This window comes from Propithecus coquereli, unplaced genomic scaffold (genome assembly GCF_000956105.1).
Source record: "Propithecus coquereli isolate 6110/MARCELLA unplaced genomic scaffold, Pcoq_1.0 Scaffold153, whole genome shotgun sequence".
Lineage (NCBI taxonomy): Eukaryota > Metazoa > Chordata > Mammalia > Primates > Indriidae > Propithecus > Propithecus coquereli.
This window is the reverse complement of record NW_012139747.1, coordinates 5779902-5800993: the sequence shown is the minus strand read 5'-3', so window position 1 is coordinate 5800993 and position 21092 is coordinate 5779902. Positions and strand designations below refer to the sequence as shown.

The 21092-nt window shown below is 41.3% G+C and overlaps 1 protein-coding gene across 2 annotated transcripts in view; it reads right to left on the bottom strand.

Annotated features, from left to right (window-relative positions):
• Positions 1 to 19794, bottom strand: part of PCSK2 (proprotein convertase subtilisin/kexin type 2) — a 234742-nt gene extending 214948 nt beyond the window's left edge. Inside the window, exon 1 of one of the 2 annotated variants that reach the window (XM_012640436.1) lies at positions 19541 to 19794. In XM_012640436.1, the coding sequence (XP_012495890.1) occupies positions 19541 to 19717 (177 nt within the window). In that variant the 5' untranslated portion in view covers positions 19718 to 19794. The remainder of the gene's footprint in view (positions 1 to 19540) is intronic. The other variant, XM_012640437.1, reaches the window with a different exon arrangement.
• Positions 19795 to 21092: the final 1298 nt, after the last annotated feature.

Here is a 21092-nt window from a genome sequence, read left to right as displayed (position 1 = left end):
TACTATCTCCATTTTAAACAGGAGTTGACAGAGGTTCAGAGAAGCTCATTTGAACTCAGGTCTGGCTGACTGGTACTCTCCCTTTCATTTTTCATTCTCCCTAAAATTTATATCCTACATAGGACTTGTCTCCAGCCGGGTCAAAATCAAGAATAATTTTTATTGTTTATTTTTCAATATGTTAATATTTTAATTACCTAGGCTTAGGGTTCAGGGGATGGTTTCTGCACATTACTAATATCTGTCCAGAGACCACTATTTCCCTGGGTTGTGTGCAAGGCGATTTTGAAGTCAGTGAGAATTCTGAAGCTTATTGACAGACAGGTCTGAATGTCAACTTCTGAGCAAAGGGAGAGAGAAGAACAACATCCAGAATGATTTTATTTCTTAATTAACAACAAAAAAGTGAATGTGTTTAAGCTAATATACAGATTAAATATCTATTCCCATCATGAAATAGAAACCATTTTTTTTCTAAGCAGACTTATATATCAGCTATGAAACCACAGCTCCAACCTACGCAAGGGTGGGAATAGTCTGAGGGACAGCCCAGGATTGTTAGGGACATACCACACTCCTCAGGTCCACTGTGGACCATGCCCCCCATGGGATGGGCTGGACCCAACCAGCTTTCACAGCACAGAGAAGGGGCCACTCATTCAGGCATTTTATGAAGGACATCCTGCATTTAGTAGCCTACCCTTGAACCAGGAACCCAGAAACTCTCTTGGGTCATACTTTTACATTCTCAATTTTAAGTTTGCGATTTACTATCAAAGGGTAATTGCTGGTAATTGCTCTAACTTCTTGGATCATCTGTCTTGTCTTGTTCTCACTGTCAACTCTCAACTCTCCAAATGAATAGCCCCAGTCAACCCCAGCAGGGCCACCACAACCCACAGCCAAGTGGATTACACACACTTTATGGTAAGGAAATGCTTATTACTTATAGGAAGATTCATCCACGAGGCTGGATTTCCAAGTAGTAGCAGGAATCAGAAGAATCTTAAGCTGAAAAAAGAAAATTGAGCTACTGACATGTTGCCTAAATCTTCATCTTTCAGAATTATCTTGGTATGCTGAAAAGACTGCTCTCTCAGATGACAGACCTGAACGACTGGACTGAAAGCTCCATGGGGACAATACCTGTTTTGCTCATGAGTATTTGGTGCAGAGTATCCATGTCATAAATGCTTGTTGAGTGAATGAAAAAAAAAGGAGATTTAGCTTCTGGAAAGAGTCACTAAATAATTGTGTAACTCAGTGTGGATGACTAAATCCTTTCTGGGTGTGATGTTCCTTGGGCATTAGTAACACGTTTAATGATTGGGGGCCAAGCAGACAATCTACATATGTAAATTAGGTATAAGAAAATAGGGAGTGGTGGGGATTGTGGTAAACTGGAAGGTGCATACCCCTCATCAAGACCAAGAGATTGAAAGCACTGTGTTGACCAAACAAAACTCAATTCGTGATCCAGTGAGTGATGCACATTGCGCTTGTGAGTTCTGAACAGTCTAGGACTCTATTAAACACTTGGCAGAAGGCATATCTTAAGCAATTTGGAATGAAAAGAAACTCATAAAATTGAATCGCGAGTAAAAATACCCTCAGATATTCTAGAAAAAATTTCCAATCAATTACAGGCATGGCTGAGACTCTATGACTTTTGTCTGCAGTTGGGCCCAAGCTCTTTGGAGCAGCCATAGAGGACACAAGAGATTAACCACTCCAAAACATCGGCTTTGGGGGTGGTGCTATCTCTAAATGATAAAGAAGAATAAGGGTTGAAAGTCAGATGTCTAAGCTATGAAATTACATGCTGACATCTTCACAAGCAAGTTGTCCCCTTCAAAACTTGGAATAACCCAGAGGAAGGCTGCATTTGACCAAGTCAGTATTAAACATAATTTGTTAGTGGGGATTTATTGATACCTTATTGAATTTCACACAGACAGCAAGGTTATAGGAAAGGAATTTGTTTTTGACATCTATCTATCCATCTTTCTGTCTATCTATCTACCTATTTTTTTCAACTTTCAATATCTGAAAGCAATGGTACCATGGTCAAGTTAAATATTGAAAAATCCAGCCTTGGTCTCACTGAGACAAAGTTACGGAGAGCACAGAAAAGGTTACGAAGGAAGAAAGGGGTTTACAGGTAAGAAAGTTTATTGCAGTTTTAAAGAGGAAAAGCTGAAATGCAATACAGCCTTTGAAAATCATGCTGTTTTTCCCTTCATTGACACAGAAAGACCTTTACAATATATTGTTTTTGAAAAAACAAAATGGCATGTACAGGTAAAAAGATGCTCACCTAATAATGTTCACTGAAATGTTAACAACAGGTGGTGAAATTTAGGATGATTTAATTTTCTTCTGTTCACCTCACTGTTTTTTTTTTTGATAGACTGTCATTTATTGGGTGCTTATTATACTCTAAATCTATGCCAATCACTTTTCTATATTATCTTAGAAAATATTATCTAAAATAATACCCCCACATAATCCTTACAAACATGTTAGATAATTTCTCAGATGATAGATTATCTAATGGAATTCTCACAACAACCTTACAAAGTGAAGGCAAAACAACTTGTTCAATGACAAGTTTTTCTAAGCTAGGGAAGTGGGGGAGCCTTAGGACCATTTTTTATGATCATTTGTTTATGATCATTTCATCTAGGCATCACTTTTTTTTTTATTTCAGGGTATTATGAGAGTGCAAACATTATGGTTACATTTTATGACTTTTTCTCACCCAAGGGAGGATTAGAGGCATGCCCTTCCCCTCTGCAATGCTCCCCGTGTCCTTTAGTTGCGGGTTTATGCCCCCCATCCCCCTAATCTATGTTATTTTCTACCATGTACCCTGTATACTTTTAAAAATGGACTTCTGCAAAAAGGTAATTTCATTTTTGTCAAATTCAAACAAGTATACTTCATAGAATCTTAGCATTTTCATTCTGGAAATGACCTCCAAGAGTATAGAGCACTCTGCCCGGGAAGAATTTGCCTTCGCCCATGAAAGGAGGGGATAATAAGGAAACCAAGGGGCTGAAAAAAGACAGGAGGGTGTGAGGCTGGGCATGAAGGGGCCACTGCTCACGTCCCGGTGATGTGGGGACTCCTTAAAGTATGCCTGGGGCTTACTTTAAAGTTGTTTGTGTTTTGCAACATGAATCCGCCCCCCACACCCCGAACATCTGGACATCTTCAGGAAAGTACCTTCCAGTCACACATGCTTTGGGTAAGTGGTGAGGCTTTCCTGGTGTGGGGAAATCAAGGTAGCGGCTGAGTTTCACACTTGAGTCACCATCATGAAGAATGGAGATTGCAGGTGAGGGATGGAGACATACTGTGTTAACTGGAAAGTTTTTTGAAGCAGAAATCTGGATCCAAAAGTAAAATGTGGATCCTGCCCCCACTCTCAGAATTTATAGAAATATTGAGAAGGGTTAGGATTTCTAGAGGGCACATAATGGGGGTTTGAGTGGGTCTATGTAGATTCCAAGGATTTAGGTATTTCTAGTTAACACCTGGATTACATAGATAAGTGAGATTCAGAAAGTTAAATGATTTGGTTATGGTCACACTGCTCTATAGTGGCAGAGGTGGGACAAAACCTCATCGTTGTTGAGGGATTTTAACCTAGCTCAATTTCATAGAGGGAGAGACCTAAATGTTAGTTCTGAATCAATGTACACATTTTTTGGCAGTAATTTTTAATTTTTGAAATAATGTCAGACTTGCAGAAAAGTTGCGAGAGTGCAAAGAACTTTTATAGACCTCTCACCCAGAGTCTCCAGTTGTTAGTATTTTACTGTATTGCAAAGATTATTTCTCTCTATATACACATTAATAAAATTAATTATTTTCTAATTTATTTATATATATATTTATTTGTTTATTTTTAAGACTAGTCAAGTGTGGTAGTGAGAAGGGGGGACAGTAGGAGGACAAGTTCAATCTGTAACTGTGAACAATCAAGTGAGATAACCCACTACCTTTGGACCAGCCTATTTTCTAATTTATAGACATCATTAATGTGTTGTCAATTGTCTTCATAATATCTTTATAGCAAAAAAAAAAAAAATCTGGCCCAAAGTTCAATCCAGGATCACATGTTGCATGTCGTTGTCATTTCTCTTTCAGCCTGAAAGAGTTTCTTAGTCTATTTGTCTCTGTCTTTCATGGCCTTAATACTTTCGAAGAGTACAAGCCAGTTATTTTGTAAAATGTCCCTCAGTCGGGGATCATCTGCTGCTTTCTCATTATTAGATTGAAGCGCTGCCTCTTGGCAGGAATATTACACGTCATGGCGTGTGCGCCTGGGTGTAAGGCACACAGTCTTTTAATACGGCTACCTCGGGTTGAGATGAACTGCTCTGGATGCACCCACCCAAGGGTGAACTTATAAACTGAGTGCAAGACACAGTTGTGGGCACACTCAGTTCTCCTGGCTTACATGTTTCTGAGCATCCAAGTGTAAAAATGCCAAATAACTAAAAAGTACAGCCTATTTCAGTAGTTTCAAATTGCTATAATTATCCAAACAGGAAGCAACTCGTTTTTAATGAATACAGAGCATGTAGCTTCTGTTTATTTATTTATTTAATCATACTTTTCCTTTTAATTTGAGGGGGAGCATGGCTGGGCAATGGAGAAGAAAAGAGGGATGAGGAGCTGGGCGTTTTGAGTGAAGCCAATGACTCCAGAACTATAAAGGGCTAAAACAATTGAAGCAACTCAACCAGAAGCCTTTCCATTCTCAGAGGTAGAGTGGCATATGGCTGCACAGAAAATCATATGCTGTCTCATAAAAACCCATCAATGAGAAACAGCGCAAGGCAATTTCATACAGAAGGCAAACAAGCCACATTATTTAGATGAATAAAGTAAATATGATTTCACTAGTGGAGTGGAAGTCTCAATGGCTCCGTTAAGCAGATGCTTTCATGCAGTGGAGAAGCCTAATTGTTTATGTGCATTTCCAGCTCCCGTTTACAGGAGGAGGCCTGTGGAGCGAGGTCATCATGTCTTTGAGTAACCAAATGTGACGGCAGATATCACTCAGCCTCAACTTGTGAGGATGCGTTACCAGCTTATCACTGTCTAAGAAAGTCCTTTGCATGTAGATCTAGAGACTAATTGCCAAAACAGAGTTTTCCTACACCCCGACTTATAAAATAGGTATTTGTAAGAGCTGGATGGAGACATCAGGTCAGGGGAAGTCTTATAAACTAGCTTACAGAACTAGCATATTATTATATGTTTTCCTTTGCACATAAACTTGAATATGTCGTCTTTCTAACTGTAGAATCCACCCCTTTCAGTGTGCCTCATCTTCATAGGGCTCAACAAAAACTTGTTAATAAATTAAGAACATGTGGATGGATGTTCGTCTGAAATTAGCTGATTTGTAAGGTGCTATGCATAAGGGAAACAAGGGGAGAGAGAGGAAAGTCATCGATCTAGCACTCAGGACACCTGGTTCTAGGCCCATCTTGCCCGCTCCTAAGCACTTGTCCTTCATGGATAACACTCAACTCTTCTGTGATTCCAGCAGCTGCTCTTCCCTATAACCAGGAGCATGACAATATGAAATGGCTTGGGTTATCCATCGTTGTTTACTATTCTAGGACTGAGCTAACAGTCCACAGTGGGATTCAAGCTATGCCTTACCCCAAGAATTGAACAACTGATTTATATCACATCTAGAATGACAACAAGGTAATGAGACAGACAGGAGGTACCTGATGCTGAGTTTCACCCATGGAACTATTTCTTTCTAGCCTCAGGCAAAATTTCCATACATTGTACCAGAAAGGGAAACTTAAAATCAAGCATTATTCCTTTGGACTATCAGAGAGTAAGCAACTCATCAGGTGGGCTGGGATCACAGTGATATACCAATGTCTTTTCTTTCCTTTTTGGCTTCTACGTTAGGGAGTCTATTCTAGATTCATGTATTTATATGTCAGGGAAGGAAGTAGAATGCATTTAATTGTTTTGCTCTTAGCTGGACTAAACTCCGTGGACAGAACTGGCTGTTCTACCAACTATTCATTGTGACTTCAAGGACAATATTTAATCAAGCCATTAGTATCACTGATGTCATCAGCCAGTGGCAATGGGATCAAAGACACATAACCTGACTTCTTAGTACCATCATCAATTAAAAAGGATGGTGAAACCTGCTGCGAGGACATGAGTGATTCTACAGGACAAAGAAACTAGGCAGAGATTGAGGTCCCTCCAACTCACTATTAGCTTAACTAATTATCCTCCTCTATACGGCCACTCTACCATAGTTTCCAAGTACCCTTCAATGCCTCCTTCAACCTGCTGTGAAATCCAAACTCCTCATCATGGTATGGTTGACCCCTCTTTAACTGGCCCCAGTTCATGTATTCGACATCATCTCCCAGTCTCTTGGCACTTAGCCAGCCAAAACTACTTGCAATCCTTCTAAAATCCCTGTGCACTTTATTGCACATCCTGTGCTTTCCTCTCTAAACCGCCTTTCCCTTAAATCTGTTGAAATTATAAGCCTCAATGTATCATTGTTTGCTTTGTGAAGACTTTCCTTCTGCTGGCAGTCATTGCTTCACATGCACTGTATCTTAAATCTATCCCAAAACTTGCCAAGACTCTACTTGTTTACAAAGAGCACTCCCATTCCTCTGTGGTTCCTTGAAGTCAGATCTGTATATTATCTAACTTTAGGTCCCCTGATTAGCAGATGGTGTTGATATTCTGCCTGCCTTTTCTGGGCCCCACTCTAGAGGATACCATATAGAGTACCTACACATGCCAATGTCTTTCATGCACCAGAAGTGCCAAAGATTTGATGCCCTCCAGGAGCAACCCTCAACCAAGAAGAAATGGTAGCTGGTGGTTATGTTTCCCAGATTCCTCACCCTTTGATGGGGCAACTCAGAGATACTGTAACTCTCAAAAGTCCTGTAGTAGAAGATTGGAGGAATGGTCCTCGTTTTGTTCATGTGTCTCTGTATTGATTCCCTGGATTAGTCCCCTCCGACACTGACTCTAAGATTGGTCATGTGACTTGCTTTGGCCAATGGGACTTAGTAAATAAGGCACAAACAAAGACTTAAAAAGTATTTTCACACTGGGTTTTGATCTCTCCTCCAGCTATTGAAACCTTTCTTACACCAATGGGATTGAATTCCAGTTGTCTGACTTGTTCCCAAATTCACATCTCAGTGTCTGGCATTATACTTGCTTATTGAATATACTTAGTAATTGTTTGTTGAATGAACTAAATGTTCTTCTCTTTCTCTGCTTCCCCTTGGTATAACTGTGGCTCTTGATAACATCTCTGTCCATTGCTTTGAAGCTCCCATAACTCTTCTTTGGTCCTTTTTTCCTTTCCAGTTAATGCCCAGTATGGTTTGTTTCTGAGTTCAGCTGCTGGGTCCAAGTCTGGGTTTATGCCAAGCCTCAGTGAAGATACAACTCTCCAAGGTCCCCTGCCCATCTCCTCTCTGCCTAAGGTGCTGCCCCTGGACTTCAAGAGATCACAGCTGGCTTTCTTCCCATCCCTGTCCCCAGATTTTAAGCTCTGCAAGGCTTCTCTTGGTCTCCCATTCTTGGCTGACAGTTCCTAGAAACATGGTCAGCAAGAAATGACTAGACTTGATTCTTGCATGTCAACTACCTTCTTGTGTTTGAGCTTCCACCATCATCGAAGAGAATTGATGGCCACCTGATGAAATGGATTTTTTTTTCCTTCTCGCAGAAGTAGAGGACAAGCTAAGGGCAAAGAAGGATAGGATTTGTGGATCACCTTATTCTCCTCTGTCACTTGATTCTCAATTAACCATGAAGTCACAAAATTTTAGAGTATAAAGGGCAATTAGTAAATGGAAGCCATCTAACACAGGCACAAAATAGGACATTCGTACAACCTTTCCTAGCATACTTGGTCTTCCTGATTGCACTGTCCCATGACACATCTGCCTGTCATGAAATGAGAATCTAATGATAATGCTAAACCTTTAGATTCTTTCCTAATCATATATTTTGGTATTTATTGGGTGCTTACTAAATATATAGCACTGTGTTAATCACTAAAGGGGTAGTCAGAGAAAAATAAATTCCTATTCTATCTTTCACCAAGTGTGGATCCAATAGGCCGTTGCTGGTATGTAATCCCTGAATCTATGAGAAGCTTTGTTTGGAAAATTGGAATCCATAAAAATTTTGGGGGTGGGGGTAAAATGGTAGAAAGCATACCAGGAGGACCTGAAATGAATTAGTCTGGTCAGACCAAGTTGGTTTATGTGGCTAATCACGCTTAGGAATCTCGTACAATCCAGTTCTGTCTCATCCAGTCTGGAAAGCTGGTTCAGTGGTCCAGCAATGCATCATCGTCTGAACAGTCAATAAGCAACAATTAGTTAAACACATAAACATAATGTATGACCTCCTTTTCCTCATGTGTAAAATGAAGTGTTAAACTAAGATCTTCCTAGGATCCCTTTCTGTTCTGATAGGCTGTAATTGTATAATTGCAGTTATTATTTGTAAAAATGTAAATGACTCTGGGTAAACCAGTTAGAATAATGCAGACTCAATTAGCTAGGTATGTCACAATATTTTGGTGGGATAGCAACCTCCAGGTAGTCTGACACATGTTTAGAAATCATTACTCATAAAAATCATTACAACCGCATCCAGTCACTGTCATATTACTTTGCTTCTTGCCCTCCCCTCACCACTAGAGGTCTTGAAGGAATTGTCTATAATTGATATTTCCAGTAGGTCATACTTGTTGCTACCTTTCACAGTTGGGCTTCTTTTTCATAGCAGACACCATCACTTTCCTTCTCAGATTCCCCTGGATGGGCCTTACCATGTAGTGTGTGTTAGCCTCTGCATCTTGTTGTGAGGGTTTTTTTTTTTTTTTTTTTAATGACCAAATTCTGCTCTGTTTGAGCATATACCAGGCCAAAATGCTGGAAAGTTAACACTGGCCTGAAGTAAATGTCAATCGCCAATCACTATCTGAATGCAATTGGTGTATCAATACCCCAGCTCCCTCACCCTTGGGCAGGGTAACTCTGGGTCACATGTTCTGTACCAGCTCCCAGTGTTTCCCAGTGAGACTGAGCTTCAGTCACCCGCAGCAATGACTTGTGCTATAATGTACCCTTTATTCCTGCCTTCCCCTCTCTATCTCAGTTCCCCTCTCCTCTAGCTGTATTTTCTAGAATCATGCCTTGAATAAACTACTTGTATTTAAATCCGTATTCCAAGGCCTGTATCTAGGGACTCAAACTAACATACTTCTCCTCTTCCAGTGTGCTAAGGCAACTCCTCCAATTTCAACAGTGACTTCATCTTTAAAACCAGTGGCCACAGTTGCCTCATCTTTTTTTCTTAACTCTCTGCTCCCTTCCTTTCACACCCCTGTACACTCTTGCTTATCCTTCTGAATCTCGAACAGTCCAAGTTCTGTCTCCTTTCCTGGCTCCTCTTCTTCCCCCCAGATCCAAAGTTCTCCAACATTTTGTCCTAAGACCTCTCCTGTCTGTTTTCTCTCAGTCGTCTTCCTTGGCCGTGCTATTTACTGCCGTGGCATGAATGAGGTGTATGTGGCTCAATCCTTGTGCATTTGACTTTTAGTTTCTTGAAAACCTTCCTTTCTTTTTCACTTTGGTAACTCTGTTCCTTGGATCTTATCATTATCCAGAAGTGCTCAATTTTTAGAATTTTGAATTTCAATACCCCACTCACTAACCAGAGCTTTCTCCCTTTCTACTTAGTATCATTCCCAATTTACCTGTTCTTCTATTTCATTAATATTCCATTTTTGAATACTTCATTTTTCTCTCCCTCACCCCAATTTGAATGTTGCTTAAGAAAATGACTCAGTTAGTGCTACCATAAATCCATTCACTCCCACTTGGCCCCAAGTGCTGCCCAGAAATCATTATTTGTCCTCTATAAGCTCCCTCTTCCATTCCCACTAGCAGGGTCCAAAGTTTTATCTCCCTTGAAGCCCCCACCCCTCTCCTCTTTCCTTACTCTAAACATTGACTTTGTCTCTTGCTCCTTTGAAATAATTGTGACTCCTAAATGAAAACTATCACCACACCTTCCTCTGGCATCTACAAACAGAACTTCATCTGTCCATTTTTCTCCCTTTAATTTCAAATCGAGGAGAATTCCCTTTTCAATAAAACCCAGATAATCAAGAGGTGGATGAAAATGGAGAATTTGGGACTGAAGAAGTTCTAGTGATCTGTGATGAAATTAGAATTTTAAGATAGAGCCAATATAAGCAATACTACGAATTGTGGTTATAAGTAGAAGATTAATATGTATGTGTAATATGATGCAAAAATAATGATATAACTAACAAACATGGGGATGTGGAAGGAGGGAAGGTGAGAGAAAGTGTTAGGGTGCTAACTTCCCCATTTTACAAAGCACTGAGTCTGTAACTCACTAAAGTTGAAATATGTAATTACATAAACATATAATTAAATATAGGTAATCTATGTGTCTACCATTTATATGTAAAATATGTAATTACAAACTCACAATTATTGTACAAAATATTTTTTTTCTTAACTTTAGAGAGATCTATTAGGAAATAATATTGTCTTTGTTGACATATTTATCTGAAGTTAAACAATTTTTATAGTTTTCTTTCAGTTTCCTCTTCTGTTAATTCTATAATAATTAAATTGAATAATTTAAAACTTAAAATATCATACATGATGTGACTCCAGTGCTGAAAAGTAATTATATATCTCTTTTCTTGCTATACATATTCATACAGAAATACCTGCAATAAAGTTTATCTAATGCTGATAATGGTTATTTCTGAGTAATGAGATTTGGGAAAATTAAAAAATTACTTTCTTCCAATGCTTTTTTGTATTACTTGGTATTTAAAAAATAATGATAATGTGTAACTTTAACAAAAATAACAAAGTTATATTTTTTGTGTAATTGGGAATTCTTAGCTTATCTCAAGTTATTTGATTATTCTCACTCGTGGCGTTTATGAGCGCGGCAATGTGTGAAAATCTTGTCCTTACACTGAGATGTTTACTATCTCCCAAAAGGAAGAATTCAGTTTCTTTGTTTGTGTGTTTGTTTGTTTAAATCTTAGGAGGGAAGATGTTCAAATGCCTATTAAATCTGATGCCAACGTAAATTAGATCATTCATTCAAAAAATATTCATTGCAGGTTTAGTTTTACCAGGCATTGTGTTTACATAGAAAGCTGGACTGACAGTGTTTTTACCCTCAACTTAAAACTTGAGAACAGTGAAACACAAGTATTCTAGGTCAAAACTGTTTTCTCTAATGACATTACAACATTTTGAAAATGTTTTAAACCTAAGTTATTATCTTCATGTTCTCACTGCCCCTTAATAAGTGGTTCTATATGTTATTCACTCTTCTTTGAACTATTTAGAAAAAACTAGGAGAAGAATTGGGTATTTATGAAAGTTAATGTGAAGTTTAAATTTATAAATAAAAATCAATCCCAGGATCTTACAGTTTTCTTCTTGTTCTTGTCCACTTTCTAGTGGAGAAACTACCAATACCCTGTAACATCCTCAAGTCTATTTCACTCTATGTCAGAAAATTGAATTGTGTCTTCATTTTACTTTCAACATAAGAGTTTGTTGTAGTCAACTATTCTCATCAGAAGATCTCAGCACATCACAACAATATTCAAAAAGTCATACTTAAATTAGCTTTAGGGATAAAAACAATTTTTCAAGGCAGTTTAGCTCTTTTTATATATTCCCCATATAGAAGCCATTCGTTAATACACACTATTAACATTAACTCAGATGTAATTTCTTAACTCCCTAATCATTCATGAACTTTAAGCATATTAAGTTGTATTTAATTCTTAATAAAGAAAGGTAAAGTGGAATGTCTGTTTTTGAACTGTCCTGTGATTATTTGGATCTCAAATAATAATACACAAATTCAATACAGGATTTCTTTTTGAAATAACAGATCAGAATTTGATGTAATATGAAACCATTGCTCCAGTCAGGAGAAGAATTTTGAACTTCAGTTTCCATGTTTTATTCTTAAAGCCCGATTTCTTTGAGCCGTGAGTGCTGAATATATAATTATTTTAAACTTAACTGTAGCATTACTCCCTGATGTGCTATAACATTATGATCTACAGCTAATAAGACCTTTTGAAATAGAAATTGATTTCTAGATATTCATTCAGTTGAGAAAAAGAGGTGTAGTTCCCCCCTCCTTTTGTATTTTGATCAGGTCGTAACTGCAGACTTTATTTTCTCTGTTCAAAGAGCTCATCTATTCTACTACTGAAAATTTCTAAGTTGGGAATTTTAGGGAAGCTCAAAAGTAAGCCGGTTTCTTGCTGGTTGCCACTTACTTCTATTTCCTAGTTGAGCTGCTGCTCATAGAGAAGTGGATCCTACAGGGATAGTTTCTTGAAGAAATAGTTTTTCCAGAATCTTCTCTCTGAGTTTATGGCCAAATCACCATCTTGTGGTCCAAGCATATTTATTAGTCAAGAAGCACATATTGACCACCTATGATAAGAAGGGCATATTGCTTGCCATTGGGAAGAAGAGAGTAATCAATGGGTTTTATATTCTTGCTTAAGAAGGCAAATCACAAATACTTGAAAAGCTGATTGACGGTATGTGTTGAAAATATGAGAGCTCTCAGAAGGCGTTGAAAGATTATTTTTATTGTGATTTGGCTTCGTTTGGTTGCAAGGTTTAGAGATTCACTCCAGCAACTTAAGAAAAGGAATTTTTACTGACAGCATATTAGTTTGGGTAATACTGGTTGCTCTAAAGAAAAAAAAAACCAAATGTCAGTGCCTTAATATAATAGCAGTTTATTTATCATTCATGTAACATCTTCTAAGTCAGGAATCAGGGATCTGGGTTCCTTTCATCTTGTGACTCTGTCATCTTTAGCATTTGGCATCCAAAATTACAATTTTCAATCACATCAAGCCTCAGAAACAAGCAGAACTCAGAGAACCAATTGGTAGGGAATTCTCATGCATTGGGCATGGAAGAAGTATGCATCACTTTTGCTCACATTACATGGCTAGAATTTTCTCATGGTCACACTTATCAACAAAGCAGGCTAGGAAATGTCTCTCTGTGGCCCATGAAGGGGACCTGAGTTTGGTGGTCGGCTCTTCAGCCTATGTCACCAGTGTGTTTTGCTAGGAAGTGGGGCTAGAAAGCTATTCGGAATTCAGATGAAATATCTGAGTCTGCCATGGCCTGAATGGGCTCTCTCACTGCAACTGTATTCCATTCTCCTCTCTACAGCAACTAGCCAGTCAAATTTCCTGAGAAAGCCAGTATGACTAGCTGAGATAATTACCTTGGTCTGTAATGAATTAAATTCACTGAAGTATTTGGGTCAGGTCATCTCATGGACCACGGCTAACACGTGGATGGATTGCTGTTGAGCTGGGTATCTATTCCTCACCCAGTCAGTTGTTACTCCTGCAAAAGTACACCCACAACTGCTTTCTTGAGTAAAAGAGTGGTGCTAGGCCACGGACTTGCTATTATTACTACTGTCAGTAATAGCTATTTTATTCTATGCACTCAGCACTGTGACCAGAATCTTGCATACAGTACATTTATTTTCATAACCACTATATTTTATTAGCCACTTTCCAAAGACAGCGAGTTTCTGAGAGATATAATAACCTAGCCAAGTTTCCAGTGCTATCTGATTCCAAGTCCCATAATCTTTACCTTTGAACATTACTGTTCTGGTTTCCTTCAGTCACAGAGGGGCATTGGGTACAGCAAGTGTTCTGATAGTTATGACTGGTGTTGGGGAAAGGAACAGATTATATGCAATTGTAGTTCCAAATGGACAGAGAACACTCTAGTTGAACTCAACCAGAGAGGGCTTGAGGGATGAGCTTTTGATTTGATCTAAGGCATAACATATTAAACTGATGTTCAAAGGAATTAATGGCAGCCCTGTCTGGGGAAACGAGGTTATAGGCTGCTATTTTCCCTTTGTTACCATGGTAGTAGATCTTGTAGTTCCAGAAGAACTGACCCTTAAGGTCTTCTTACATTGGAATCTTTTTGGAAATACTTAGGTTCAAATCCATATCCTGTTTTTATTCTCTAAACCATGTCAATGTTGATACAAAGAAGTATGGGATGCGGGATGGGAGAACACCGCTCGAGAACTCTTCTTTTGACTGACAACTGACTGTATAATAAAGTGAGAGTAAAATTATATAATCTGGATCCAATATTGTTGGGACATTAAGACACAATTAAATGGGTAGAAGTAGAAATTCCAAATATATCTATCTGACAAACATTACTATCCATAATAGGTAAAGAAAGCCAACAAATAAAAAATGAAGATGGACAACCCTGAAGAAAAACTTTTCAGGGCAAAATACCTGAACAAATATCGTATAAATCATCAATAAGCATAGGAAGAAGTGTTCCACTTTAACTGATCATCAGGAAAATGCAAATCAAAATCATAATGAGACACTACTACATACCCACCAGAATGGCTAAAAGAAAATAGGTCTTAAATATCAAATGGTAGTGAGAGTGCAGAGCAGCTGGAACGCTTATGTATAGCTGGTGTAAATGTAAGTTGGCATAGCTACTTTGTAAAACTGTGTGGCTGTTTGTCTATAGTAGGCAGAATTCGGAGATGGCCCCCAGGGTTTCTGTTCCATGGTGGACACGTCCTATGCAGTCACCTCCTCTGGAGCATCGGCAGTGTGGGGAGGACTGTGAAGATGATGGATTTCTCTTCTGTGATTAGAGTACACAAAGGTGAAGAGATGTATCCATTATAATTAAATTCCCAAATCGGTCGACTTTGAGTTCATCAAAAGAACCAAAAGGGAAATTATTCTGGCGAGCCTGATCTAATCAGATTAACCTTGAAAAAGGACTAGGCCCTTTCTGAAGGAAGAGATTTGAAGTATGGGAGTATGAAACGGCCCACAGAGGGGGCATGTTGTGAGGTCATGAAGGCAGCCTCCAGGAGCTGAGAGTGGTCCTGCCCCAGCAGCCAGCGAGAAAATGAAGACTTCAGGTCTCAAACCAGAAGAAATTGAATTCTTCTAAAAACCTGAACATGCTGGGAAGTGAATTGTTTCTTGGTCATACCTCTAGATGACAAACAGCAGGCTATACCTTGCTTTCATCCTGTGAGGACTTGAGCAGAGGACCCAACTCAAATGTGCCAGACTCCTTACTCATGAAAACTATGAAATAACAAATTTGCGTGGTTTTAGGCCACTAGGTTTTTAGTGATTTGTTACACAATGATAAAAAACTGATGCAGCCTCCTAAAGCTGAATGTATGCATGCATACCTTTGCCTCAACAATTCTGCTCCTAGGAATTACCAAAAGAATGGTATATATGTGTTTGCCAAAATACATATACTTCAGTATCTACAAAAGCAATATTTGTAATAGCTCTGAACTCAGAACAACACAAGTGAACAAGAGGGGGACTTAGGGATGCTGATAATATTTTGTTTCTTGATCTGGGTGCTGGTTACATATGCATGCTCAGCTTGTGAAAATTTATTAAGCTGAACTCTTTTCTCAACTACACTTCAATAAAAGTGAAATGACCAGAAATTTATTCTGTCACTACTTGACAGCAAAATTATTACTAGATTGCTTTTAAAATGAAAAGATTCTCACACATATAAAAATGATCACATGATTTTACTTGTGTAATCACCCCAGCTTCAGTCCTCTGTGAATAAAAAAAAATACACACATAATAAATCTAAACCACCTAATTATCAGGTTAACTTTTTTTTTTCCTACCTTAACTGTTGATTTTTTTTTTAAAAACTTAACTCTTACTTGATTTTTGGTCAATCCTCTACACATTGCTTCAATAAAAATTTTTGTTTTCTGTTTTAGAAGAATTAAAATTAGCAGTGTATTGAGAATTTTAAAACACTCTTTGGAATAATACTTTTGTCATTATTGTAAACTCACTCGCTCTCCTGGATATATATGTCTTCTCTAGTGGATATAGGTTTTTGGACCAGGGCCAGGTCTTGATAATAAAATAAAAACCTTAATCTCTATACACTTCAGGTTAAGTTATAGGTATTTTTACTCTATTTTAGTGAGGAAACATACATATTTTATTTATATGTTTCTTATAAGAATCAAATAATCAAATAATTGACAAATATTTATTGAATATCTCATATATAGGCCACCATGCTAGACATGGGGACAATAAAAAGACATAGGACATAGTATATCATTTCTTCTCCTGGAAGATTTATAGTCTGCCTGAAGAAATATATACATGTACACATTCATTAATGACACATATTCATATATTAATATCATGTAAATGGTAAATATAGAAAAAAGTGAGAAAAAAAGAAAAGAAAGGAAGAATATCAGAACTCCAAAATGATGCCTCAAGGGGAGAGTTCTTGGCAGTCAGGGAGGGCTTCCCGGAGGAGCATGATGTAAAAAAGCAATTATTTTCAGTCAAACAAATTCGGTTTTAAATCTGAGTCCTCACTTTCCAGATATGAACAGTTACTTAATCTCTTGGAAGGTTAAGATTTTTACCTAAGAATCGGGGCTAATGCCAGTAGTTTCTACCATAGGTTTGTGTGGTTAGAAGAAAATATAAAATAGCTATTTAGTAAAATAGCAGTTTCCTCTAGCCTTCACATGCATGAATAAATAATCATGGAGAATCTTTGGGGTCTGACACTGAGCATCAGAGAGGAGGGCAGTAGGGAGTTGGGAGGCATGCTGAATGTCAGGGCAAGGAAGGAGAAGGACATATTAGGGGTATAAAATGCAAAGAGAATAACAAATATTGGCAAAAGTATAGAGCAGCATGATGGAAGCAAGTCAGGACAGTGTTTGGAAAACCTGGAATAATACATAAAGCTAAGGAAGTTTCCTTGGAGGCTGGCAAGTACAGTAATGTGCTAGTTACAGCGAGAAAACTAGAAATATAGAAGATACCATGCCTGAATATTTACCTTTCAAGTGGAAAGACAATACTTACTCTTATATTTACTTACATACACAAAATGACTGAGGACAAGTGATAGAATGTACTAGCTTACGTAGTACAGGCTTTTCCTAGTGGTCCCAGAGGAATTTGGGGAAGGGAAAGCTCACCGTGGTCCATAGCATCAGGGAAGGTTTGGATTCAGGTCTTGAAGAATGGGCAGGGCATGGATCCAAAGCAGGAGGGGAAGATTTATTCTAGGCAGGTGTTGCACCATGCATGCCCAAGAGGTATCTCGTTATAGACTGCTTGTTACTTAAACGTGTACCAGGGCAAAAATCACTGGATTTGGTTAAGGGGTACTACCAGAAAGATAATGGAGAGATAAGGAGAGAAGCTGTAAGGTAAGAACCCATTTCTCCCAGATGGAAATTGCAAGTTGGAGGCTGTGATGCAAAATCAGTGGGCTCCTCTCCAAGAAAGAATGAGGGAGAAAGAGGCCTAGTTATCTGATCTCTGATTTTAAGGGACTATGTTCAAAGGGAGAGAAAACCATTGGGAAGCCAGGTCTGCTCACCCTATGAAAAGGTGCACGGGCGGGGGGGAGGGAGCCACAGGTTTCTGCAGCCCCATTACACTCAAGAATTAAAATCTCTTTTCCGCATACCCTAATGTCCAACATAACCTGCAAAGCTTGGTTTGGTAGGTACTAAGGAGTAAGAGCGTGGGTTCATCTCTGACAGATCTAGATTTAAATCCTTGCCTGTTTTTATCTTGTCCTCCTATCTGAACCAATTTCCTCATCAATGCCACAGACTCAATAATACTAGTAGCTTCCCCAGAGATGTTGAGAAGATTAAGTACGAATGTGTGTAAGGACTCCAGCACATAAAGGTTCCTCGTATCTGTCAGCTAATAATAATCACTGTAATATAGAGCCCTGGTTCTTTGCCAAGTTTGGAGTGGGGGGGAAGGAAGGAGGGTCTGCTTGTTTATTGTGCTGGCGGCACTCTCCAAACAGTCCCCAGAACGACAGCGGGGTGCTCCCTCAGCTGGTTCCTTCTGTCCCCTGCTCCACCCACGCTTCCCGGGAGCAACAAGTTCCTCTCCGCAAGACCTGCCGGCGCACTACTGGCAGACCCGGCGCCTCCTCCCAGACCTCGGTCAAACTCGTTGCCAAACCCACCCGGGGCGAAATCCCGGCTGCTGCCTAAACCCTTTGGAGGCGGGAGAGCCGACGGCACCTGAGGGAGCCCTCGCGGTGGCGGGAGGAGAGGCGGGTGGCGTGGGAAGTCGGGACAGAAAAGACTAATAGGAGCCCCAGTCCGCGCGGCCCTTCAAGGCAAAGACGACAACCAAAAGTACCCACAGCTCATCTGCTCGTTTCACGCCTCTCTCCTCCTGAGATCGGGAGGGAAGAGATGGAGCCTGGAGTCTCACTGACCGCCATCCAGCCCTCTGGTAGCCAAATCAATCACATCCTTCTGTCCTTCGAGTTTCCCTCGCCCCAGCTTCTCCCTGCACCTACACTCCACCCCACCCTGCGCCAGGTCCCGTAAGGACACTGGAGATCCCTGACGTATTTCGCAGGAACAGCAGGCAGGTCAGCCACGGCCCCCACCCAGCGCTCTCCTGTCCCCTGACCTCCCTAGGTGGGGACCCTGGAGTCTCCAGGCCCTCCAGGCTGGGAGCCTCATCCAGCTGCCCAAAGTGTTGAACTCTCGCAACTTCTTGGAACGGGGATCCCCACGCTCTCGTGGGAAAGCCGGGCTGGCCGCCCACATATCAGGAGAGGACACCTCGACTTCTCACAGGGAATTCCCCTCTAAATCTACCTCTTCAGCTCCTATAACCGGGAGTTGAGAACTAGGGAGCCAACCAGAAGTGCGCTCTGGGGGTGGGAGGTCGTGGGCTGGGGCGGGGGCGTAGAAGTTCCGCCCCAATTTTGGAGGGATCAGTTCAGGTTTCCAAGTCTCCTAGAGTCGGGGAGCTGTTGTTCCCGGAGAAGAGAAGGGACTGAAGTCACTGGGAGGGAAGTCCTCCCGGCGCGGGGTTGGAGAAGCACCGAGGTGAATTGTAATGTCCAAGCTTCGAGCCCCATGGGTAGGAAACTATTCTTTCTCCGGGTGATGGGGGTGGGGGAGACCTCCCTGGCCAAGCAGCGGATGCCAAGCCCAGCTGTTCAGGGCTTCATCCCTCCATCTCTAGGAAGCCTCGAGAACTTGGTACCTCGGACAGCATCCCGGGAGCATGGCATCTTTTAAAAGGTGTTATCCTATTTTCACCACCAAGTCAAAGAGCAATAAATTATTTTGATGACCTTAAGAGTCCAGATGAAGGACATTTTAATTACATAACCCGTCAAAGATCACTGGAGGCAATATCGTGTTAAAGAGCCGATGGCAGAATATCTGCATCGCATGAGAAAGAGAGAAAACTTGCAAATCTGCGATGAGATTGCGCAGGGCTGCCCCCCGTTTTGAAACAACATGCGAAATGCATGGGAGAGCTTACCTTTCGGACCCCAAAGCCGTGTTCTGCTGCAACTTGGCGAGCTTCTTCCTCTCCCCCTTTATGCAACTCCACAAGAAAATGATTCGTGAAGACGGGTCTCTCGGCAGATGCAAAAACCATGACACAGAAGAGGAGCCCCGCAGCCGCCTTCCACTGGGAGACACAACCACCCTTCATCCTTCTTTGGGAGTGAAAAGTGGTGCCAGGAGGCGCGCAGGCTGGCGGAGCAGGGGACCCAGAGGGAAGGTGCAAATAATAAAAAAAAAAACTATATATTTGTGTGTGTTTGTGTGTATGTGTATATATATATAGTTTCAAAAAAAATCTTTGTATAGAGAAAGAGACTGAATAGGGGCTGGAGAAGCAGCAAATCAGTGTGTGTTCTTCTCCAGCATCTGGCTGGCTGGGAAGCCGTGCAGTCAGGCTGCCCGGCTCGGGGGCAGGGGTGCGAATGTGGGGAGCTGTGTGTACCGAAGAGAAAGAGCGAGTGTATGTCTGTGCTTGATGCTAAATCTGCATTTTCAGCTCCTCCTCAGCTCCAATTCCACAGGGGCTGGAGGAGAGCACCAGCCCGGGTGACGTGCGCCCGCCAGCGGCCAATGAGGGCGGGAGGAGCGGCGGGCCCCGCCCTGGGACGCCCCGGGCCCGCCCCTGCCCGCCCCCGGCCCGGCCCGGCTGCCTCCGCCGGCTGGGGGCGCCGCGCCGCGAGCCCGCGCCCCCGCCCCTTTCAGCACCCCGGAGAGCTCCTCCGTCTCCGCCCGGGCGGCCGCGAGCCCAGGAAAATCCCCCCAGCTGTAATCAGGCCAGCAGCGGCGAGTGATGTCATTGTTTGTGGAAATCTGTAAGGCTCTGGGAAGGGAATTACAGCGTGTGCGGCTCTCAGAGGCCCCGAGGGGAGCTAGGGCACCGGCCTCTCCCCGTGTCTCTTCCCTGCTTGTTTCCCCCTGCAAAACATCTCTCTCTCTCTCACTCACACATACACACAAACACACATTCTCCAGGCATACTTGCCTCCCCTTTTCCTAGTAACAAAGCAAAGATTGACCCTCCCCCGTCACTTTGGGCAGATCCCCCAGGAGGTTTGCTCTCCTTCTTGGCACCAGGAAGGTTGGGGAAAGTAGCCTTCTAGGGGTGAGACTTATGGGGGCTAGAGTGCAGGAACGAGCTTGCTTTCTTTCTTTCTTTCTTTCTTTCTTTCTTTCTTTCTTTCTTTCTTTCTTTCTTTCTTTCTGTTTCTTGTAGGCTCCAGGCAGGTCAGGAGCTAAGCAGCTGGGAAGCCAAGCAGGAGACCAGGCTTGCCCCCTGTCAGCGATTGTGACAGGAGGGGACTCCTGCAGGAGTCCCGGCTGCACCACGGAAACTGCCTTCAGGTCAGGAGAGATGCAGCCGGGCTGACACGCCTGGAGGTGCATTCTCAGACTGGGGACGTGCGGCTGCACAAGGGCAGCGAGGGTGCGAGTTTGGGAAGGTGCAGCCACTGATCCCAGGCGCTGGGCCAAGACTCCCCCTCAGCGTCCTCGGCTGGAGGCGAATACAGGCCAAGTAGTAGGGG